Source organism: Marmota monax, unplaced genomic scaffold (assembly GCF_021218885.2).
Source record: "Marmota monax isolate L192 unplaced genomic scaffold, Marmota_monax_Labrador192_F-V1.1 WCK01_AAM20220418_F8-fsc00105, whole genome shotgun sequence".
NCBI lineage: Eukaryota > Metazoa > Chordata > Mammalia > Rodentia > Sciuridae > Marmota > Marmota monax.
In genome coordinates this window covers 4507064-4531976 of record NW_026692947.1, presented here as the reverse complement: position 1 = coordinate 4531976, position 24913 = coordinate 4507064, and the positions used below count along the sequence as shown (strand labels likewise).

At 38.6% G+C, this 24913-nt stretch overlaps 1 protein-coding gene across 2 annotated transcripts; it reads right to left on the bottom strand.

Annotated features, from left to right (window-relative positions):
• Utp25 (UTP25 small subunit processome component) lies at window positions 1-24889 on the bottom strand. Of its 2 annotated transcripts, none has more exons than XM_046452249.2 (12): window positions 24690-24889; window positions 23708-23747; window positions 22564-22807; window positions 19876-20046; window positions 17538-17626; window positions 14104-14514; window positions 11828-12047; window positions 9545-9693; window positions 8408-8590; window positions 8171-8283; window positions 7348-7593; window positions 1-891 (listed from the first exon to the last, which is right to left on the bottom strand). In XM_046452249.2, exons 1-12 carry the CDS (start codon window positions 24794-24796, stop codon window positions 648-650), a joined length of 2217 nt encoding a protein of 738 aa, XP_046308205.1. In that variant the 5' UTR covers window positions 24797-24889; the 3' UTR covers window positions 1-647. The 2 variants fall into 2 exon arrangements, with proteins under 2 accessions (XP_046308205.1, XP_046308204.1); XM_046452248.2 differs by having other exon boundaries at window positions 9545-9747; window positions 24690-24888.
• Window positions 24890-24913: the final 24 nt, after the last annotated feature.

Genomic DNA, 24913 nt, shown 5'->3' with positions numbered 1-24913 from the left:
TAGGAATTGTTATCTTTATATAATGAGATTTTTAATGTATATTTTAAACTAAATTAAAACATTTACCATTATGAGTTACAAAAAGATCAGTGAGTGAATGTACTTTTCTAGGTTGGATTAAAGTAGAATATTTATAACATTTTTAAAAAGTTTGGCTGGGGAAAATATGTTTTACAAAATCTGTGCCATCTAAAATTAAGATGACATGCAACAGCAAGAAGTATTCCACTTTCTCAACAAATCTTCACAAGCAATGCTTTCTTTACATGTATGCTTTCCTTTAAGAAAGTGTCAAACAGGCAAATCTGAATTTACCAAGTATAATAAATTAGAGATAAAAATCATAATAAAAGAATTTATGGCTTATAACAAAAAGATTCACAAATGAAAGTTTCAATTTGTGAATTTTTTAGTCTTTCTAGATCCATCTTGACCTCCAAAGGCTACCAAAATTCACCAAAATTCGGTTGGCATTTAGCCTTTCAGGAACACATGGCCTGAAAAGAAAGAAGTACCAGATAAGGCTGATGCTGCTTTGTGCTCCTTCCTTCTTATCAATTCCTCCCCTGCAGAAGTAATCAGAAATGGGTGCCACTGGCACAGCATCAGTGCATCATGCCAAATACCATGCTCTGTCCAATCAATTTTCATTTTTCTCCAGTGATAAAGAGGTGAACATTCTTCTTGGATTGTAGCATCTGTGCTGCTCGCTCCACACCAACCACAGCAGCTAACCTCTGGGCATCGTATTTGGAATAGAGGACAGTACAGGTCCATGTGGCTTCTTCTCCTCTGCTGGTGGCTTTCAGCATATTACAGATTTCACTGTAGAAGTGAGGATACGTTGGCAGTTCATAGAATATCAAGTTCCTGATACCTTTTATTGTATACCTATAAGAATGGAAAAGACAGAAGCTCTGTCTATGGAGAAACAATTCACAGAAAAGCTAACTCAGAGCTTTACATGGGCATAGTTCACTCTTGCTGCTTGATGTTAGAGGGGATAGACAACAGCACAAAGCAGAGCAAAGCTTATTCTATTTGGTTTAAGAGAAAGATAATATAAATTTGCATTTCTTGAGGCTATTCTACACAGGTTGCGGTGGGGTGAAGAAAGTAGACCAGGATTAAAAAATCTGTCACAGAACAGCTAGGGAAGCTGAGGCAGGAGAATTACAGGCTCAAAGTCAGCCCCAGCAACTTAGTGAGGTCCTGAGTAACTCAGTGAGACCCTGTCTCAAAATAAAAAATAAAATGGGCTGGGATGTGGCTCAGTGATTAAGTGCCACTGGGTTCAATCCCTGGTACCTGCCCCACACACACAAAAAAAATCTGTCACAGAAAATTAAACCTTTACAATTTAATATTACCCTTATTATAATCAGGAAAAATATGATTTGCTTTAATGGAGATGAGGTCAGACCCAGTACATACACTGTACAAATTGTAAATGCATTCCCATTAGTCTATTCCTGTCATCCTGTAGACATGTTAGCTCCATGGCAGATGTCCCAACTTCATCCATTTACAGGATCCTGCCTGAGGACCCATTAGGCATCATGAGAAAGCAATTAGTTTCAACAGCTTACACATTTCCACCTCTTTCCCTGCTGCACAGTTCTGCTCAGTGGTGGTGGGGGTGTAGACCCTAGGGACTCACGGTATGGTTCGAGTCAAGGTCAAATGTTCCCTCTGAGACTCCATAACAAAAGAGTTTATACACTGACAGAGTTCTGATTTTTCCTGTTAAGACTGTCTCACACTTGATGATGTTATATTACCTTGAGAATTTTATTTTATTCCTAAGTTTTCCTACTCTTTTTATCTCACAGCTCATTCTAATCTCTCTGGAGATTCTCTTCTTCCCAATTATAATTGTGATCTATTATATGGTTCACCTTTCAACATCACCTTTCCATAAAGAAGGTTTTTGTTTTTGTTTTTTCCCAATACTGGAGAAAGTAACTAGATACTTCTTCCCACCACTTTAGAGATACAAAATAGAGTGTGGAGGTCTGGTGCCCTTCCTGTGAAGTCTGGAATGAACACGACATGCTAAATCTAAGGAGGACCAGGAGAACCAGTAAACTGCTGCTTCATGCCTTGCAGGCAGTGCCAGTAGGAGCCTGGGTGAAGGGCAAGAGTGCAGAGACAGGTCTTCCTCTGGCACAGGAGTACAGGGCTTGATGACACCTGAGAGATCAAGAAGATACTGACAGAAACCCTGCAGCACTCCAGACCCCAAACTAAGCCTTTTGTCTGCTGGAGGATTCTGAAGACCGAGGTGTACAGAAAATCACCATGGTAACCATCAAATCCAGAGTACACTGGCAGTACACACCTACGCTAATGGCCTAGTGATGAGTACACCACACTTTTAAGTATTATTACCTCAGGCTCCATATTTAATTGAAAATTACAGAAAACATGAAAGAGCAAGAAAAAGATATTAAAACAATAAAGTTTGGGGGCTGTGGCTGTGGCTCAGTGATAAAGCACCTGCCTTGCACATGTAAGGCACTGGGTTTGATCCTCAGTACCACATTAAAAAAAAATAAATAAAGATATTGTGTCCATCTACAACTAAAAAAAGACTTTATTTAAAAAATGAAGTTTTACTTTGACTATAAAGCCACTAGAAATCCTATGGGGTTTTACAGAAATAGGCCAATAGAATAAAATTTATTTTTTTGTGTAAATTTAGTTTTTGGTGGGGGCAGAAAATATAGAGAAGATGAGAACTTGCAAATAAATAGTAATGAACACCAAATTTTTACTTGTATACTACCTTTGTACTAAATTTTCCTTTCAAAATCTATCCTAAGGAAACAACTAGGTAAGTATACCATCAAAATACATGCATATACATGTTCTTGGCATTCTTGTATATAAAGTCATCCTGAGGTATCTGGATAAGCTTGGTTTTAGGACCCCCTCTCAGATACCAAAATCCACACATGCTCAAGTCTCTTATATAAAATGGCATAGTATTTGCATATAACCTATGCCTCCTGTGTACTTTAAATAATCCCTAGATTACTTATAATACTTAATACAATGTAAATGCTGTGTAAGAAGCTGTTACACTCTATTGCTTAGGGAACAATGCCAAGGAACAGTCTGTACAAGTTCAGTGCAGATGCAATTTTTTCTTGGAATATTTTCAACATGCAGTTGGAATGGCACTAACATGTGCCTCTTTATAAGTCGAGGTATGAAGTACACAATATCTCTTGTGTAGAATTCTTTCCCCAAAAAAGTTTGAGCTAAAATAGCAGTCCCCAAATTGATACACACTGAAATCACTTGGCATTTTTGTCTTCAGATTTATGTTTGGCACCCATCCTCAGACATTGTGATTTAATCAGTAATGGGATGTAACCTGGGAATTGTAATATAGCAAACCTTGGGAAACGCTGATCTAATACAAAAGAAACAATTAGATAAATTCAGATTATGGGATGTTCTATAGGAAACTGGATTGGACTCTCCAAAAATTGTGTTATAAAAATAAATATAGCAAGACAATTTCTCAACTTCAACATTACTGACATCTGAGCCACAAATTCTTTGCTGTGGGGTTGTCTTGTACACTGTAGGATGTTTAGGCAGCATCCCTGGTCTCAACTCAACCTCCAGTTCTAACAACTGAAAAATCTCCAGATACTGCCAAATGTTCCTGGGGAGCCAGACTGCCCCTAGTTAAGACTAAGGTAGACAAAAAAACAAGTTGAATGAATATATGATATTTAACTGGATCCTGGATTGTATGTGGCGGGGAGGATAGGGCAAAGGGGAGGGAAGAGAAAGAGGGGGGCATGGGGTAGGAAAAATGGTGGAATGAGATGGACATCATTACCCTAAGTACATGTATGAAGACACAAATGGTGTGATGCTACATTGTGTACAATCAGAGGAATGAACAATTGTGCTCTACATGTGTACTATGAATTGAAATGCATTCTGCTCTCATGTATAACAAATTAGAATTAAAAAAGGGTTGCTAAATTAGAAAAAAATACAGAGATTACTTTGGAGACAACTAGGAAGATTCAAATAACAGATCATGTATTAGATGATACTAAAGTAACATTAAGTGATGTGATAATGATATTGGAGTCAGATAAAAGAATCTTGTTATTTTTAGGAGCAACATACTGAAATATTTAGGGGAGAAGTATCACGAAGCCTTCTGCAACATTCTTCCTCTTTTTTTTTGACAGTGTCCTGCTATTGCCTCAGCCTACATCCTGTACCCAGCTTACAACTTACTTTTAAATGCTTCAGAAAGAAAAAGTAAGAGATAAGTAGAGAGAGAGAATATGTGAGAGTGTGATAAAATGATAACAGCTAGTGAGTTCTGAGTGAAAGGGTTTAGAGACACTTACTGTTAGTCTTACAAAATGAAATCTTTCCAAACTAAAAGTTGGGGGAAAGAAGGATATGTGATAAAATTATGTGTATTAACTTAAAAAATACATCCACATCTGCAAATATATATTCCCAAATATTAAAATATTTGAAATTTTTTTTAATAAGCACATAAAACACAAAATAAAGGAAATGAATCCCAATATATACAGTGTGACTGCAATTTTGGTACTAAAAAAATGTAAATATTTGTGTGCCCACATATTTTGTATATTAAAAATAAAAAAACCAAACAGGAACAATTTAACCAAAAAAAACCAGTATGTTTACCAGGGAAGTGAGATTGTAGTTGATCACATTTTGCTTTTGTAACCTAGATTTTCCAAGTTTTTACAATTGTGCAATACCCTTGTAATTAGGAAAAAGAAAACCACTAGGTGTTATATTAAACACACAAACACAACCAAGAAAGCAAATCCCACACATCCAAGAAAACCTCTTAGTCCCAAATTGCCCACAATAGAGAATAAATATTTCCTGGAAATAGACAATGTGACCAATGTGACAGGACCTTTTCCGAGGGGCAGTTAGTGCTGATTCTTTACTTCCTGAGTATCCCTTTTCCTGGACCCCTTCATCTACCTTTCTCCTGCCTCATAAATGCTTTGAATCTCGAGTGACCTCTACAAATACAGCCTAATGTGACAGGACCTAAACCAAGGGCAATTCAGATGTCTACTTTACCTGCCAAATGTTAATGAGGCAACCACAATTAACCTGAAAGGCTGATCCTTTTGTATGGCATAGAAAGACCAAGTCTATTACTTCTAGAACCTGGGATTCTCATATAGGGGCAGGAAGTACTCCAGTAGCTTTTCCAAACTCTGTAAATCACAACTTCAAAGTTTCCAACTTCCCTTGGTTGAGAATCTTCCCTGCTGAGGTAACCCACTGTTAATACACAGGAAAAGACCTGTAAACCATGCTTGGCAGGGCAATCACGACCAAATGCCCATCCAATCTGGGGTTTCAGCACCTTTATAGAAAAAAAAATCTTCAGGATTAAATTAAATTCTCATTTTCCTAACACTGTCAATTGTCATAGAGAATATAAAACAATTTCAGAGTTGGATAACACAGTTTACACGTACCTCAAGAGCTGGGGATGTGGCTCAGTGGTAGAGCACTTGCTAGCATTTGTGAGGGCTTGAGTTCAATCCCTAGCAACACGCACACATGCACACACACACACACACACGCACACTTTTTATAAGGTCAAATACAAAACCAAATCACAAAGGCATTGTAGAACAAAACACCCATCATCAGTGTGGTGATCTCTCAAGCAAAAAATTCAACAGTTGAAAACCCTGAGATAATTACTGCGTAGAACTCTGAAATACCTTACTGTGTTTCATTCATCTTCAGCACAAGAAATACCCATTAAGTCAGTTCACAGCAAAATACAACTGGCACATACTGAGATTTGTCTTTATGGTGACTTTGGGGGCAACAAGGCTAGTAAATAAACTGTAAGACAAGAAACTGTCCTGTCTACAAAGGGCTCCTCTGATTCCATTCCCTGTCCTTGAAAAGTAGCTAAGATATGTGAGATCAGTCCTTAGCCCAGCACTTGCTATAGACAATGATTCTAGGAAGATTTCCAATCCACCCACTTCATTTAAAGGGCTATCTTTCTTTTTTCAAGCAATAGAAAGCTAGGAGCTTCTAACACCTAGTGAATATATCTGGCCCCAAACAACTTCCAGCATGAATGGAAACCATAGCTTATTAGAACAAAGCAAATAACGGTACCAACAAGCAGACATTCATTAACACTCTTTGGCCAAGCAGTCTTATCTGCCAAGAATGACAGATAAGAAATTTAGTTAATTTTCAACTCTCCATTTAGCAGACTACCTTAAGAGGTCATGTCAGGCCAGCCCTGATGCACCCAAGGGGGCGACTGGGATTCCTCCCTCACCATCCTGGAAAAGAGAACATGGCTGGGAGCACCACTGTAACATCAGTATAAAATAAAAGTCATGCAATGCCAAAGGTGTAACATCTAATGTGATCCAAAGCCAAAGCCTAGAAGACTTCTGGCTCATCTGGGATTCTCTGAGAAAATGCATCATTCATTAGATCAGAACTTAAATTCATTGGCTGTTATTGTGAAATCAGAAAGAAACAAGTAAGATAATGCAGTTTCCATCCCTGTTAGTAGAAATTTTTAAAAAGCCTTTGCTATTGTCAGCAGAGAGATTTAACAAAACAATAAAATACCTGAGCTCTGAGGCCACAAAGAGATTGAACTATCTTGAAGAGTCCCAGAAGGCTTAACTAGCCCTCTAATTAGAATTTAAAAAATAGTAACAATGAAAAGGTCAAGCAACATTTTACCTGTCACCTGGTGGGGAATCTAAGCAAACACTGAAACCCTTAAAAAATTCAACTCTAAATCCTTTTCTTTTTTTTCCTCCTTCCAATACCAAGGGGCCCACCGTTCTGGAAGGTGAAGAAGTTACCATATCCACATCTCCTCAGGATCACTACAACTTTCTGAACATGAGACAGTGCTCAGCTTATATTTCTCTTGACTACAAAGCCCTCAATGCTTCTGTCTGTGCTGCAGTGACAGGTCCCTTCCCTGCCTGTATTTAACTGAGTAGTTCCTGAAGAGTGCAACCAGAGATGCATTTCAGATTTACATACAGGTTACATTCTTGTCCCTACACTTGATCTTAGCCAAAAGGCCGAGAAGCGATACATTCTTGTCCCTATAACCTTTCCAACAACGCCCAATTTGGGGAGGAAACCAAGCAAACAACCAACCTACCAAGATGAGTCTGTCCAGCCCCCAAACCCTTTGGCTTCTCTGTAAGAATGCAAAGCCTACCCTGTGCTGGGAAGCAGTCTATGATCTGCACTGCCTCTCTTCTTCAGAAAGGAGGTGAAAACTGGGCACTACTTTACCTTTTGTAGAAATGGAAGCGTTCTGTGAGAAGCAGAAACTGTTTCTCTCCTTTAAGGAAGAAGTGTCTGGCTCTGGAGATACCAGATTTCTGTGTGTACTCGCAGATATGGGTGAAGTTCAGTTCCTCCTTCTTGAAATAATTTCGAAGACGCACAAAGTCAAAGTAGGACGGGACATAGATGAGTGTGTGTGACATGACTGCGTCACGGTACTGAGGCAAAATCTTGTTTACAAAAAAGTTAAACCTGATTTGGAAAGGCAAAAGGCAAAGTTAATTGTCTAGAGTTGATCCAATAGTATCCACTAACTGTGTGACCCCAGGAAAATCACAATTTCATGTTAAGAGATTAGTTCTTCAGAGGGCAATATGATTTACCTCCTCTCAGAGAGATTATATGAGGATATAATTGTTGATATGCACATTTAAAAAAGTATCAATAGTATTTATTATAAAAAAATATGCAATGCCATTATTTTCCAGAGAATTATTCTAGGAAATATATACCATACCATAGCATTCATTCATTCATTCATTCATTCATTAAATAATCACTGAACATCTTCCATATGCTAAGCACCATTCTGGTAATTAAATACAATGAGGAAAAAGAGGAAAATTTTACACAAAAGAAAAACAGTTCTAGCTCTAAAGGTTTGACAATGAAATCGCGGACATGGGATAACTTGCAGGATTGAGTTTAATTCTCTCATTAAATTTGGTAGACAGTAATCCACAAAAGCAACACTGAATCCAATTCTAACTCTGTAAGCCAAAGTTAAGTCTATGCGGCCCCCAAGTGCCCAAAAGGAGGGGTGGGTTACCTGGAATCAATCACTGAAGCTAGGTTTTCAGCTTCCATCCTCTGGAAGACATGTGGGAGCTGTACCAGCACATGGCTAATGGAGCCTGTCAGTGGAACATTCCTCACAGCCACCTGCCAGCAGTTAACAAAACCTTTAGGAGGTAAGGCATGCCCTGTTGACCAAATCATCTTCTGTTGTATGATCCAATAATAAACAGTGCTTCATGAAGATCCAGAGAAAATGGAGAGAACCTACCTGTCCTTGTAAATTGACACAGTACTTATTGAACACTGAGTTGATCTGGGCATCCTGCAGGGCTCCAAACAGCAGTGTCTGGCGATAGTACTTGGACCAATTATTGAGGCTCCACATTCGCACTCGAGAAAAGTCGACTCCATGAGAGTCCAAGGGCAGTAAGTTCATATGGTTCATCAAATGCTTTGAGCAAAGATAATGCTACCATTAATGTCTACTGAGCACTTATTTGCTGGTCAGAGCTTAGCAGTCTAGAAGTATATCATCTCTCTTAATCTCATAGAGGATGTACTATTATCTTCCAAATTACAGCAAGAAAACTTTGGCATAGAGGATGAGTGACTTACCCATCATCAGCCAAATACCCCCAATATTAAGTTGAAACTGGCCACCTCCTGAACTTTTAAACATAAAAGATCAAAATGGTATCTATTCCTTTAAGAATAGGAACATTCCTTAAAAGGAACTTCTGAAAATGCCACTCTGATTACTCTTCTATGGGCCCTTCACTTCTTGTGAGCTGCAAGTTCTGGAGTTATAGGAAAAGTGAAGTCCCATCTGCCTTAAATAACCAAACCTATAGTTCTATGATAAGGATATCCCAAAGAACAGTTTTTCAACCCTAAAACAACAACACTGCAGAGTATGTGAAGAGGAGCAAAAAATTATAGCATAAACAGAGTAGGGGGATAAAGTCTTCCTATAAAACAAGATCCCACATTAAGAAATCTTAGGCAATGTTTTCCCATCTTCGCTGAAGACCAAAGAGAATGAGCATAAACTGAATGAGGACTTATTAGGTAAGACATTCCTAGTGAGGCTTCTCATCTATTTATTTATGCATGCACACATGCATCCATCCATCCACTGGCAGAAAGAGACCTTTAAAAGGAAGAAATCTTTTCTGTAGATTTGAAAATATTGACAAGAATATTTACCCTCCAGATAGTTTAATTGTTGAATCATCTCTGGGTAGAAGGAAGAAAAGACTTTTTCTCAAACTGGAAAATGTGGAGTATTTCCCTGTCTTCAAACAGAGTTTTGATCTAGACTTACACCTTTTAAGACTTAAGCCACCGAACTTCTTGTCTTTCTAAATAAGAATGTTGTCCCTCTATATGTGAATGACCACATTACCAAGACATGCTCCCAGTTCTGCATGAGGTAAATGTCAGCTTGATCAATGATGAGAAGCTCAATAGAAGACAAAAAGTCAAAATCTCTCTTCTTCTCTCCTTCTCCACCAATAATAGTCCTCAAGCCCAGAGGGGAGGCAATGAGGATGTCTGAGGAGTAAAAGGGGGCATAGAGTCGGATGCTTCTCTGAAGTATTGCCACTCCTACACAAAACCAAGTACAGATTGGCATGTTAGTCGCTTACAAGCTAGTACCTTCTGCCCTTTTAAAGCATCCTCCTCTTTTACACTTGCCACATTTCTCTGTTCCTCTGATCATATACTTGTGCTCAAAGTGCTTTTTTCTTTTGCAGTACTGGAGATTGAACTTGGGGGTGTTCTACCTTTGAGCTATGTTCCCAGACTTTTTTATTTTTCACTTTTGAAACAGGGTCTTAAGTCTACGGCCATACCACCCTGAACGCGCCCGATCTTGTCTGAAACAGGGTCTTACTAAGTTGCCCAAGCTGGCCTGAAACTTACAATCCTCCTGCCTCAGCCTCATGATTATAGGCATACACCACCATGAGTGACTCAAAATGCTTTAATTATTAACAAATAACAATGATGATAACCCCTCCTGTGGCTACAATCCCTTCAGAAAGCTCCCACTTTCATCTTCTTTCCCCCACCGTCAAACTTCTCCAGACAGTCAGTCTTCTCTTCATTCGAGCCTCCCATTTACTTCTTAATCCACTGGCATCTGGCCTCTGATTCTCAGGACTCCACGGAAATGACTCCTGCTGAAGTCCCCAACATTGCTCAGTTACCACTTCAAAGAACCCTCTTTAGAGTTTCTGATCAAGAATAATTATGTGCATACTAAACATATCCTCCCTGAAATCGTACTTTCCTTTCTAGTAATTTTTATAACTTCAACACTTAATTCTGATTATCACTACCCTGATCCTTGTCCATTTTTCCATATCCAAATGCTTCTTCTTCCACAGACCCCTGGCTGGATTCACGTGTCAATTCTACCCACACTCTAATAAAGCTTTTAATAAATATATTCAATGACCGTGATTCTAATAGTACCTTCACATAAACCACATTTCTAGCCCACATTTCCTCCTTTCAGATCAACATGACAACTGCCTGCTAGACATCTGTACATTTCAAATGAGAGAATGACTTATCCCCTTGCACTTTACATTGCATATATACTAAAGCCTGTGTGAATCCTAGGCTGTTTCAGGCTTTGGCACCCAAATACCTCTGCACAGACAGTTTCCTATCTGAAACATTTTCCTCCATTCCAGTTGCTATACCCCTCCGCTACCCCTGCAATAGGCTAAATTTCACTCAGTTTTCAACTTAACAGAAATAGCAGCAATGCTAGGATGGCTTACATAACCACCCATCCATATCTAGGGAAAGGGTTGGCTTTAAATGGTCCCAGAATACCCACTGCATACTTCTTATCCTATATTGTTTGTTTTCCCTTTAGGCAGGACTTCCTTGGCAGAAGGAACCATAACTTTTATTTCTATATCCCCAGGTTCTTACTGGTGCCTGGCATGCTATAGATACTCAGTAAATGTTTGTGAATACACGTGACTAATGCATATTTTCACAAGAACTTTATCAAGGTACAATCAACCAAGTAAATGAAAGCTGGATGAAAAACAAGCAAAATGCTGGGTGTGTGCCTATAATCCAGGGCTCAGGAGACTGAGGCAGGAGGATCATAAGTTCGAGGTCAGCCTCAGCAATATAGCAAAGCCCTAAGCAGCTTCACAAGTTCCTGTCTCAAAATAAAAAGAGCTGGGGATGTGGCTCAATGGTAAAGCGCTCTGGGGTTCAATCCCTTGTTTAAAAAAAAAAAAAAGAAAGTGAAAACCTGGGTGGGAGTTAAATTACATGAGGAGATTATTAGGGACGGGTGATATATACTGTACACAGTAGACAGGATGGAAATCCATCCTTCTGCACAGAGGCTCAGATCTATCTACCTCCCCTATCACTTTCAACTTCCCTAAGAATCCTTTGTAGCCCCTGACTATGTGCTACCAGCTACAGGTAGACTGAGTCATTTGTTATAAATGTGCACGTGGCTTCAGAGACTCCATTTACCACATTAGTCAAGGCAACACCCTACCCTGGCAAACAAGATATCTAATGCACACTGGTTCTATTAAAAGCAGAATCAGTGACCCATTGGGAGAGCACTAATTTCCAACTTTCTAGCCTCTAGCTATAGCTTAGGTCCCATGGTATCCTAGGCTTGACAAGGAGAAATTACCAATCCTGAAGTGGTCATCGATGTTGCCCATAAACACAGCTTCATAATCCTCAGGCCTCTTCAGGTTGGGGGGTCTCTCCTCAGGATCTGATCCATATTCTCCCTGAAACCTCTTTTTGTTGCTCACAATGATTTTCTTCTTGCTGTCACCCTCGAGGAGGCTGATGAAGAGCTGCACTACCCGCAAAGCAGCTTCCCGGAATGGCACCAGTATCAGTACCTGTGTGTGGGGAGGGCAATGACAGCAGTGGTGGGGACAAAAGAAAGGAATAATAGCTCAGGTGAACTCGCTGAGGAAGAGGAGTACAAAAGCCTGCACACAGCAGTGGCCCCTGACTATATCTACATCACCCACTTTGCATAGGGCATGGTTTGGTACTAGAAGCTGAACATCTTTTGTAGCCATAGCACAGGACATTAGTCCAATGGGTCCATGGAACACATACCTCAAACAGAATTTGAGAAATACTTTTAACATAAAAAGACAATGCCTATAATAGATGTATTCACTAGCAAAAACTCAAAAACATAAATACACAATGACTTTGAGAAGGAGTAGTGTTATACATTTTTCTTTGTCCCATGCTGGGAGCCATTAGCCAAGTAGGTATGACAATTTCCTTGCCAGCGTACCCCATGTTGCTTAGTGGAAGGACTGGTGGAAATAGGACATTTTGCAGTGACACTGCATGTAGGTAACCTTGCTCAAGGACCAGGGCGGATTCGGGTTTAGGGCGTTCCCGGTTTAGGTTCCAGGTTTAAGATTATTCCTGCTGGGAATAGGGCATATCCTGCTGCCTGAGTTCCCCTTGGTCCCAGAACTTAGTATAGTATTTTTATCCAGGAGACCCACTCAATAAGTAAATGCTGAATAAATACATGTAATATGTAGAGAAGAAATAAAGAAGATAAGGAAAAGGATTAACACATTATTACTTTTCTAGTACATTCCCTAATATATTTTTCTTGATAGAGCATTTCTGAAATAAGACTATAATTCAATGGGAAAAATAGGAGTTGGTTTCTAAACTTTTTGAAAAAAATGCTTAAAGTTACTGTTAAGAACAAAGAAGACATTTATTAAATGGTTAATTTCTAATTATCCTTTTGTAAATGATATAATAATTAATGAATGCAAACCCAGTCAAATCAGGCAATTCACCAAATTATAAATATGTTTTATGGGTAATCCGTTTCTTATTCTTTTATGCAATGCTAAATTCAAACAGATAACCTTATAATCCTGAGGTTTAAGACTCTGAGGCAGCTTCCTAGAACAGCATCCAGGTAAGTCAAAGGAGTGCAGTGATTCAGTACACAAATGATGAACCAAGATTAAGAGGGCTGAGTTATCATCCAGCTGGGACACTATGGAAGTGGCTCAGATTTGGTTTCCCCAGCTAGCAAACAAGGGAGTTTGACTAAAAAATCTCTAGGAGCCACATCAGTATCAATATCCTAGAACCCAATTAAGCTCAATGCAAAATCTAAAAAGATAAGCCTTTTTCAATATGGAGAGACACAGGCTAAAGGGTTGAGGGGGACAAAGCCTTAGCTCCATAACATGAAAAGTGTAGACAGAATTAAGAAGTGCCTTTCCTATTAAAGCCTCACATCCAATGGAACTTAAGACTTACCAGCATAAATAAATGTAGTCATAACTTTAAGTAGCACTAACTTTAGAGCAGTGAAAGCGGATTTTTGTTTTCAATGATTTACATATTCATGCTGCTTAGTAAAAAGAATCCTCAATTCCAATCCCATCTCTGCTACTCTTTCTCTGGTTCTCTTTAACAAGTTCCTCTATAAATACTACATATTCATGCTGCTGAGTGAAAAGAATCCTCAGTTCCAATCCCATCTCTGCTACTCTTTCCCTGGTTCTCTTTAACAAGTTCCTCTCTAAATATGGGTCTCTGACCCTAGCTATGTTACAGAGGGATTGGGTAAAAGGTTCATTAAGGTCCCATCCAACTCTAAAAACCACAAGGAAGAGATTTATAATGTAGTGTTCTTTGTGTATGCTCTGGGTTTGTCTTTCAGAAGAGTATCCTGAATTATACCCTTTTTATAGTTTTCACTGTCAGAAATAGTCCACTGTGCTGTCTATAGCACTGCTCTGATATTATCTGGCCCACTTAATATGCTCATTTTGGGGTACATTCATTATTCCAGTCAATTATTAAAACACTCAAGTACAAGCTAAGTGCCAGACACCTATATGACAGTACCTTGAAGCTTCCTCTTTAAGGGTAAAATTTCCTATTGTCACTCACCTTGGGCCTCGTTAGCCCTTGGTCCCTGAAGTCATCATCATCACCCACCCCAAGTTTCTGGCTTCGGCGTCTGCTATTGTTGCCAAGCACCTGGGCATTGGCTTTAAGGACATGATTTATCACATGCAGGCAGTATACGTGACGGATTTCTTCCCCATTCTTCAGGGCAGTCCTTTCTGGGTAGAATAGGTCCCGGTAAGAATTCATAATTAAGAAGAGCTCTTTCTGGAGGGGAGTGAAGGAACTATTTGATTTTGGAGGTCCAGATAAGAACTGGCTGTTGGTTTTGGTCCAAGTGGATTCCAAAGGCTTCTGGAGATGAAGTGACTTTAAGTCAATATCCTTTGGAGGCTTAAATGTTTCCAACTTCTGAAACTTGGATGAAAAGACAATCTGACCCAGGATGGGCCACTAGGGGAAAGACAGATCAAGAACTAAGTTAGAAATCAATAATAACACTTGGCATTTAGTAAGTACTTTATAATATACCAAGAACTTTCAGTATTTATAGATCATCTCATTCAATCCTCACACAACCCCCCACAGAAGAGATGCAATAATACTCATATTACAGTGTAAGAAATGTTGAGGCTCACACACAGATAGTAGAATCCATACAAAGTTTACACAACAGGGAATGAAACAGAGGGCTAGTGCTCAAGGCTTCTGACTTCAAATCTGAACTCTTTACTCTACCAGGGTTTCCCATACTGTTCTGTGGAACACATTTGGGGAAGAGTCAAAAAAGGGGCTCTGTGGTCAAATAACTTTGGTAAATATCACAAAATCTAATTCCCTTCAAGATTCACAATGTACATTAGATCCTTAAGGTTATGGAAAGTCTTAAAACAAGAACTCTAAGTTGTTTAACCCAGAGTCTTCCAAATTTATTTGAAAACAAAATGATGTTTTCTTTATTTTTTCTTTTTTGTCTTTTATTTGAGATATACCTGTTAGAATCCTAAAAGGAATATAATTTTGTGGGACATGCAGCAAACTTGCTGGTCTAAAAATAGATTACTACAGCATGATTCCATTTAACATTTTTGAAATAACAAAATTACAGAAATGGAGATCAGATTAGTGGTTACCAGTGGACAGGAATGCAGAGTGCAAAGGGAGGTAGATGTGGTTATAAGAGAGCAACAGGAACCCACCCACAATGTTATGAATGTTCTGCACTTTGACTGTGATAGTAGCTACAGGATCCCACAATGACAAAAATGTATAGATCTAAACATACAGAGCTGAACAGGAGTACAACTGGAGAAATCTGAATAAGATACATAGATGGCATCAATGCCAATTTCCTTGTTGTGATACTGTAGTTCTGATAGATAATAACATTGGGGGAAGCTGAGTAAAGGGCACAATAGGTCTCTGCATGACTTCTTATACCTGCATGTGTAGCTTTAATTAAAACCTCAATAAAAACTTGTATTAAAAAGAGGATAAACAACTCTCATGAACAATATCAGTGGTAAAAACAAAATAAACTCTGCCCAACATGTGAACAATTTACTTGTGAACAATCCCAGATATCTCAAACAAGGGAAAAATAGGGGTATAAGATGAGCATCCCTACTCCAAAAATCTGAAATGCTACAAAATTCAAATCTTTAAAAAGTTTCAAATTTTGATCTCTCACCCTGCACAAAAATAAACTCAAAATGGATCAAAGACTTAGACACTAGAACAGAGACCCTGTGCCTAGTAGAAGAAAAAGTAGGTCCAAATCTTCATCATGTTGGCCTAGGACCTGACTTCCTTAACAAGTCTCCTAAAGGGTAAGAAGTAAAATCAAAAATCAGTAAATGGGATGGATTCAAACTAAAAAGCTTCTCAGCAAAGGAAGTAATCAATAATGTGATGAGAGAGCCTACAGAATGGGAAAAAAATCCTTACCACATGCATCGCAGAGTACCAATTTCCAAGATATAAAGAACTCAAAAAACTTAACACCAAAAAAACAAATAACCCAATCAATAAATGGGCTAAGGAACAGAACAGATACTTCACAGAAGAAATATAATCAATCAACAAACATGAGAAAATGTTTATCATCTCTAGCAAATTAGAGAAATGCAAATCAAAACTATTGTAAGATTTTATCTCACTCCAGTCAGAATGGCAATTATCAAGAGTACAAGGAATAAGTGTTGGCAAGAATGTGGGGGAAAAGGTACACTCGTACATTGCTGGTGGGACTGCAAATTGGTGCAATCACTATAGAAAGCAGTATGGAGATACCTCAGAAAAGTTGGAATGGAACCACCATTTGACCCAGCTATCCCACTCTTCGGTTTATACCCAAAGGATTTAAAATCAGCATACTGCAGTGACACAGCCACATCAATGTTTACAGCAGCCCAATTCACAATAGCTAAACTATGGAATCAACCTAGAGGCCCTTCAACAGATGAATGGATAAAGAAAATGTGGTACATATACACAAAGAAATATTACTCAGCCTTAAATAAGAATGGAATTATGGAATTTGCAGGTAAATGAATGGAACTAAAGAATATCATGCTAAATGAAATAAGCCAATCCTCCCAAATCAAAAGCAGAATGTTTTCTCTGACAAGTAGATGCTGATCCATAGTTGGGGGTGGGAGGTGGGGTAGGGAAGAATAAAAGAACTTTGGTTTGTGTAGAGGGGAGTGAGGGGAGGGGTGGGGCTGTGGGGATGGGAAAGATAGCAGAATGAGACAGATATTATTACCCTATATATATGTATGAGCACATTACTGGAGTGACTCTGCACCATGTACAACCAGAAGAATGACAAGTTGTGCTCCATTTGTGTACAATATGTCAAAATGCATTCCACTGTCATGTATAGCTAATTAGAACAATTTTTTTTTAAAGTTAAAAAAAAAGTTTCAAATTTTGGAATATTTTGGACTTCGGATTTTCTCATTAGAGATATCAATTGGTAATGTCTATGCAAATATTTCCAAATCTGAAAAAGTCCAAAACCTGAAATACGCCTTGTCCCAAACATTTCAGATAAGGGGCATTCAGCTTATATCTACTATTATTACTCAGTAAACTAAATTACTTTATTTTTGGGTAGCATCACTCTCTCCCTCTAACCTGAGATCAGTAAAGTGGAAAGAGGAAAATTAAGTTGCCATAGGATATGTGACAACCCTCCTTGCAGATTCTGGTCTAAATCCTGGAGCACCTGTCTCCAAGGCATCTCTTTCATATCATTGTATTATACCGTATTCCCACTCCCACTTCCCAGTGCTTCTTCTAGCTATACCTGTGTCCCCCTAGGCTGTTCCAGCCTTCCAATGTCCTGCTTCCCTAACAAACCATGTACTATTTGGTATATACCATATATTCTAGGAACCCTCTAAATCAAAGACCTCTGTTTTATTTAGAGTTTTCTTCTTTCATGACTGGGATTACCAAACAACACTTACTTTTAGCTGATGGGTAGTTTTGGGATTTGTGGCAACAGCCTGAATTTCTTTTTCTTTCAGTTCTTTGTTCACATGTTGTACAAATGGATCTAATTCAGAATAAAGAATATTGATACCTTTAACACAAATGGCAGGGGTTTTCTGGGCTTCCCCTATGCTGATTTTCATGCTGCCCACTCATACCTTTTTCCAGCTGCTTTCCCCATCCCCTATCCCCATCCAGAGCCTAAGAGTTCCTGAGAGGTTTATCTCCTAAAGAGGTTCTTTAATCATATTATTTCCAGCTCAAAAACCTTTGAAGAAACTTTCTGGCCCAAAATTTAGAGCATTATAGTCTATACCTCCAACCTGCTTCTTTAGTAATTTCTATTTGGCCCTAAAATTCTTTTGTCTCTGTATTTTTCCTTCCTTTAACTAAGAATTCTAGCCTCTCCTTCATCTTATATTTTTTATATTCAAAAAGTATCAATGCGGGGCTGGGGTTGTGGCTCAGTGGTAGAGTGCTTACCTAGCATGCATGAGGCACTGGGTTTGAGTCTCAGCACCACATACAAATAAATAAAATAAAGATCCATTAACAACTTAAAAAATTTTTAAAAAAGTATCAATACAATATTACCTTGACTCAAAATAAATATTTCCCAAGGGCTCACAAAGTATTGGCTCCACTAAGTGGCTGTCCTAGGTTCACTACTGACAGTCATCCCTCTCTCCACTCAAGTCCCCTACCGCACACCTCACCTCTCCCAATACATGTTATGTGCATTTAGTAGAGAACAAGATCCCTGAAGGAAGGTTCCATGTCAGATTGATCTTATATTGAAATACACATAAAAGCTCTACCTAATTCAACTAAAATGAGCAAATGATACAAATGATAGTACTACATTTTGAATAATCTTTAGTTCTTTGAAGTGCTGACTACACAACCTTCTCTCCCAGTCTGCTCATTAAGAAATGAAACATTTAGGGCTGGGGATGTGGCTCAAGTGGTAACGTGCTCACCTGGCATGCGCGGGGCACTGGGTTCGATCCTCAGCACCACATAAAAATAAAATAAAGATGTTGTGTCCACCGAAAACTAAAAAATAAATATTAAAAAAATTCTCTCTCTCTTTAAAAAAAGAAAGAAAGAAAGAAATGAAACATTTAGCCAGGTGTAGTGGCATGTGCCTGTAATCCCAGCAACTGGGAGGCTGAAACAAGTTTGAAGCCAGCTTCAGAAACTTAGTGAGGCCATGAGAAACTTAGTAAGACACTGTCTCAAAAAATAAAAAGGTCTGGGTATGTGGTTTAGTGGTTAAGCACCCCTGGGTTCAATTCCTAAACACCCCCAACCTCCCAAAAAAGGAACATTAAAAGTTAAATGACTCATTTAAGGATCCAAATGAGAAAACTTCAAATAAAATACAACTTGTATTAAATGCCTAAGATAATAGTGAACAATACTATGTAAGAATTCTATGTGCTAATAAAAGTATCCAGAAAAACTTTAGGACAGTTAGGTTTCCTAATGTTTCCTCCAGGGTTTCTAAATTTTGTTGGTTTAGAATGTTTGGAGTTTGTGCTAAAATTCTATAAATTCTACCTGTTATTTTTCCTTCTCTTGCATAATGGCAAACACAACTAAATGAGCAAATGAGGGGAAAAATTTCAGTTAATGGTAAAGCTAGATTGAGGAAGGGCACTAGGAGTAGGAAAGGCAGTCAGAACACAGAATGACACCAACCTAACTTGGCTCACCCAGGCACAGACTGAAAAAAGACCTGTTGAGAGAGACTTGCCTAAGCCTTCACAGAATATCCTGTTCAACTGAATGTTGATCGGATACAGAAATAATTAAGAAACTGAGGAAGATGAGCGAGACAAAAAGGAGTTTAAATTTTAGAGGTCCTCCTTGGTAAAAAGGACCATCCAAACTGGCCACTTCTGGGTCTCACAAATCTGAAAATTTAGTGCTACTAGGAAGAATAAGTAAGGTATAGAAAGAAAAATGGGAAGTACTTTCTCATTTTATTTTCTCTTTTTTTCCTGCTTGGGAAGAAAATCAGTAGTATTTCTCTAATCCTAAATCCAGAAATGTGAGGCCTGGGGAATTGGCCTTCCCTACTACCATTCTTAAGCTGTTCACGCTCTTAAACATCTCTATTCCCCAACACCAACTACTGAAAAACACAAAATATCTTGAGAAGTAATTTTTCCCAGCTCTAGATTTAACCACTAAATTATATGTTTTTATTATTGCTAGTTCCAGTATAAGGAGACAAAGCATGTATTAGTGTCTAACCCCACCCACCAAGCACCTGGTGAATTCCAACAATACATGCTGTGCTCTGACCTTGTGATACTTTCGGGGAACAGTTGTCTCCACTTTCCTCTTCCAGAAAATTGGTTTCCAGGCTGAACAGTGACTCATGTTTGGCATCTGTGAACTCCTCTGGGGATATGTCTGATGTGCCAGGTGGCTCTTTCCCATCTTGTCCCTCGGGGTCAACAGATAAGGTCACATCTGTAATTTTGAAAAATATTTTATTATATTATTTACTCATAAATATAATAATACTTTTGTTGAAAAATATAAATTCTTTAGCTTATATCAACATTGATGTTCACTGCTATTCTGTACTTTTTGGTGGAAGACATAGATTTCAAAATTAAGCCTGATTGTTGACCTGGTATAATGTTTAATTTGGTCAACTTAGCTGGGCCTCAATGCTTAGATATCTGGTTAAACATTACTTGGGATATTTCTGTAAAGGTGTTTTAGATGAAATTTACACTTAAATTGGTACACTCTGGATGACTTGGCCTTATCCAAACTGTTGAAGGAAGGCCTGAATAGAACAAAAGAAAGGGTCGATATCCTATAATCAAGAGGGAAACTTTTTTTAGTAAACTGCCTTTAAATTTTAACTCCAACAAAGGCTCTTCCTGAATCTCCTGACTGCCTTTGGAGCTGAACTGCAACTCTCTCCCTCCTGAGTCTCAAGCCTGTCAGCATCCTCTATCAGATATTCTGCATTTGCCTCATGACCACATGAGCCAAACTCCTTAAAATATATCTCTTTCTATATAAACACATCTGATTAATTCTGTTTCTCTGAGAACTCTGATTTCCAGTTCTAGGAAATTACTCTGAAATGGTACACCAAAAAGTACATGAAAGGATTTTCAAAGCAGCACTAATTATGGTAAGAAATAACTAGGAAAAAAATGACATGTCTATAAATGGAATGTTAAATAAATTACCACATATCATTTACAACTGAGCACGATAGTTACAAGTTAAAGTGAATCCAGTTACATTACAGACATAGGAAAAAGCCTATAGCAAATTATCAAAGAAAAAAATAAGTTATAAATATGTATGAGACCACTGTACATATACATACAGATATAAGTACATACTTGAACTCATACACATATCAATAAAAACACTGTCTTGCCGGGCGTGGTGGCACATGCCTTTAATCCCAGCAGCTCAGGAGGCTGAGATAGGAGGATTGCGAGTTCAAAGCCAGCCTCAGCAATGGTGAGACCCTGTCTCTAAAAAAAAAAAAAAAATACAAAATAGGGCTTGGGATATGGCTCAGTGGTTGAGTGCCCCTGAGTTCAATCCCCAATACCAAAAAAGCCCAAACAAACAACAAAAAACATGGTCTGAAAAGTTCTAGATACAATATTAAAGGTGCTTATTTATGGGTGGTAAAGATAGAGGGTAACCATACTCTACCCTCTTAAAATTTCATAGTAGATATGCTTTATGTTTCATTAAAAGGAAAAAAAATTCATAAAAACCAACAAACAAAAAATCCAAACTAAAACTCCATAAACTCTAAATCTCAGGTAATAAATTTTTATCCCAGTAAAGTTGATTAGTTAGAATACTAACAATGATATGTGACACCTTAAAGTACAGGAAAAAGTCGGCATTAAGATAGTAAGATGTGAAGTCACCTGGATATATTCAAGAATGAAATACTGCTCCAGAACCAAAAAGGAATGAACAAGTAAGATGTGAACATGAATGCATCACAGTAACGTGAGCAGCAAAAGACGGACAGGAAAGGGTTCAGAGTGCGAGATCCAATTTATACAAATTTCTAAAACAGATAAAAATAATCTATAGTGAGAGAAATCAGGCCACTGGCTGCCTGATGTCAAAGGTGCGAAACTGATGACAAAAAGACAAAATGGAACTTTTTGGAGGTAATCGAAATATTCCGTATCTTGATTTGTGGTGGCGATATTTATTCACTCATCAAAACTCATTTAAATTGGGCACATTTTTCTGTATGTAAAACACACCCCTAATGAAACTGATTTTAAAGTTAAAGAAAAAAGTCACTGAGAAGTCTGAGTGATGTCAGGCAGTGGTACACACTTACAATCCCAGAAACTGAGGAGGTTGAGGCAGGAGGATGGCAAATTTGAGGCTAGCCTGGACAACTTGGTGAAATCCTGTCTCCAAAAAAAAAGAAAGAAAGAAAAAAAAAAAAAAAAAGACGACTGTGGATGTAGCTCAGTGGTAAAGTATCCTTGGGTTCAACTCCCAGAATTAAAAAAACAAAAGCCTGAGTGAGATGGAGTCCCTTTGGGATTTCAATTCCAGTTCTTCCCTTAAGTCTTCCCTAATTTATCCTGTCAGTATACAATGGTACAACCACTCTGTATCTCTTCAACACCTTATGCTTGAAAATTTTTGTCTACCTTTCATCAAATTTGACCTCCCTAAGGAAGGAACAGTAATCTATTCAAAAAACTGAGAGGTCATAATAAAAAATTATGTTCTTCCTTGGTGTCAGGGAATGTTTCAATTGCATGACAAAGACCCTGAAATAGTAGCAAAATGATATTTCTGCATTTTTCTGGCAAGGGAGCTCTGGGTTTCCATCAGATTCTCAATATATAGTCAAACCCCACAAGATTAAATCTCTGCTCATGCCCAACTTACTCCATACAGGAGGGAACTGTGCCCAATCTGCACCATCTGGCAAAGATAACGAGTCAACACCAAAACACTTACTCTCCTGCATCTTAGTAGATGCTGTTGCAGTTTCTTCTTCCACACTGACATCATCATCAGCACTTTCATTGTTCATTTCTGCATCATCTACAACACTGTCTTCCTCCTCTTCTTCCTCCTCTTCTTCTTCATCTTCTTCCTCAGAAACATTCTTTAATGAAGCGAGTAGTTTGTGGTACCCAGAAACTTGTTCTGGTTCACTTTCTGACTCACTTTCTGAATTTGAACCATCTGAACTCTCCGACTAAAAGGAAAATGGGAACTTTAAGAACAAAAACTGTATTTTTCTCATGGTCACCCTAAGACTATTATCAAGCCAACAGGTTCAGACTTCCTTAAATGAAAACAAACTTTGCTACTTCTATGCAATTTCATCTATTCAACCAAGCTCAGTGCCAAATTTACTTAAGACAGGAAAACTAGCTTGGAGTTTATAAGCTCTTCTATTCTCTGAACACTAATGCTCCACATGGTTAGAAAACTGACTTTTAAAAAACAGAACTTAGGCATGGTGGCAGACACCTTTAATCTCAGTTCCTCAGGAGACTGAGGCAGGAGATCATACATTTGAAGACAGCTTGGGCTCCCCAGCTTGGGCTGGGGAGACTCTATGTCAAATATAAAATTAAAAGGGCCAGGGATGCAGTCAGTGATAGAGTGCTTGCCTAGCATGAATAGGACCCTGGGTTCAATCCCCAGTAAGACAATAAGCAAACAAACAACCCCCATGGAACTATAGTTTATAATGAGACTGAATTTATGTCCCAGATATTAGTCTACATGTTAAAAGGACCAATAGGAAAATTATAAAACAACAAAAAATGTAGTATCTTTGAGTTTGTTGTAATAAAGGAACATTGTTCATTTGCTTTTATGCTAAGCAAAAAAGAATGCATTAAAACACCCTCTGATAAACTTCTTTACCAGGGTCTAACAGGCTATCATCAAGGGACAGTCTCAAATTCTGGCTTCTGTACAAATTATCACAATAGAATTTTTAAGGTCATTTACATTAAAAAAACTAAGCAATATTACTAAAATAGTAGCTTACATCTTAACTGAAGAGAACAGAAATGTAATAAAACCATATATATATATATAATCTTAAAGAACTAACTATTATAAAGAAGGTATAAAGCATTACCAGTTGACAAATCTGTGGTTTGGCTTCCTTTCCAGAAACCCTGAGAAGAAACAGGGAATGTTAAACTCTACTAGTTTGTAATAATTACAAAAATGTCTTATAATTTTAAATGAAAAGGACAGAATACTATCAAAAGTACATTATAACCCAATGTGGTAGCTCATGCTTGTAATCCAGCCACTCAGGAGGCTTATACAGGAGGATCACAAGTTCAAGGTCTGCCTCAGCAATTTAGTGAGGCCTTGAGCAACTTTGCAAAACTCCTTCTCAAAAAATTTAAAAGGGCCTGGGGATGCAGTTCAGTGGAAAAAGTGCCCGTGGTAAAAATGTCCCTGGATTCAATTTGCACTTAAAAAAAAAAAATTGTAAAAACTGCATACTCACTTGGACAAGAATTACAAGACTATGACAAACCTGTAACTGGCAAATGAGAAGTTTAATGACATGACATGTCAAAAACGAGTCACATAGTAACTGGCTCTCACCAAAAGGATACAACTTAGCAGAAAAAAGCCTCGAGGTTCACCTTTTCCAAGCAAGTTTCTTAATTAGAATATACTTCTAACTACAGATAAAGCAGCCCAACGTGGTCGATAAGCCCTAAGACAACCTATCCGGGCATTTCCAGAGGACCCACAATCACCGATACAGCTGCTCCCTTACGGTAATTGGATATGTGAATACTGTCAAAGGCCCCAACCAATTATTTAAACATACACCTTAGAAGAGCTCTGCCCACACAGAATGAGTGTGTCGTTCAGTCTAGTTTCGGACTCAACAAAAACTAGAAGACGCGTGAAGACCCCTGTCTCCCAGAGTGATGCCTCCAGAATCCTCCCCAGCCGAACACTGAGGGAGCCGCGGAAGTGTGGGGAAAGGACCGAACAGCTAATCCTGGGACCTGCGGACCCAATCTGGGAAATGCCGGCTCACACCGGGGACAGACGACAGCAGAGCTGGCCCCAGGCAAGCTCCTCCGGACCTGTCATAGAAGGGATGCTCCTCGCCGAAATCTCTCAGATGCTTCTTCTGTTTTTTCGTCAGGTTACTGAGTAGCTGGCTCTGGCTCCTGCTCCCGCGTTTGCCCATTTCTCCCGCCTCAGTCAAGTTTTCACCAGGAAATTGTCACATCAACACAAGCATGTGGGCTCGCCCACGGCGCTTTACGGCGGAAGCACGGTGCCATAAAGCAGATCCGCCTTACGT

Bases quoted from the DNA above. Each gene is read 5' to 3' on its own strand.
- Utp25 (XM_046452248.2), bottom strand. From the start codon at position 24,796: ATGGGCAAACGCGGGAGCAGGAGCCAGAGCCAGCTACTCAGTAACCTG. The intron at 9,748-11,827 runs GTAATTTCTCCT...GGTTTTGTGTAG, and splicing joins CGATGACCACTTCAGGATTG to GAGTGGCAATACTTCAGAGA. The intron at 892-7,347 runs GTAAAGTAGTGC...CCATTCTTATAG, and splicing joins CGCTTCCATTTCTACAAAAG to GTATACAATAAAAGGTATCA.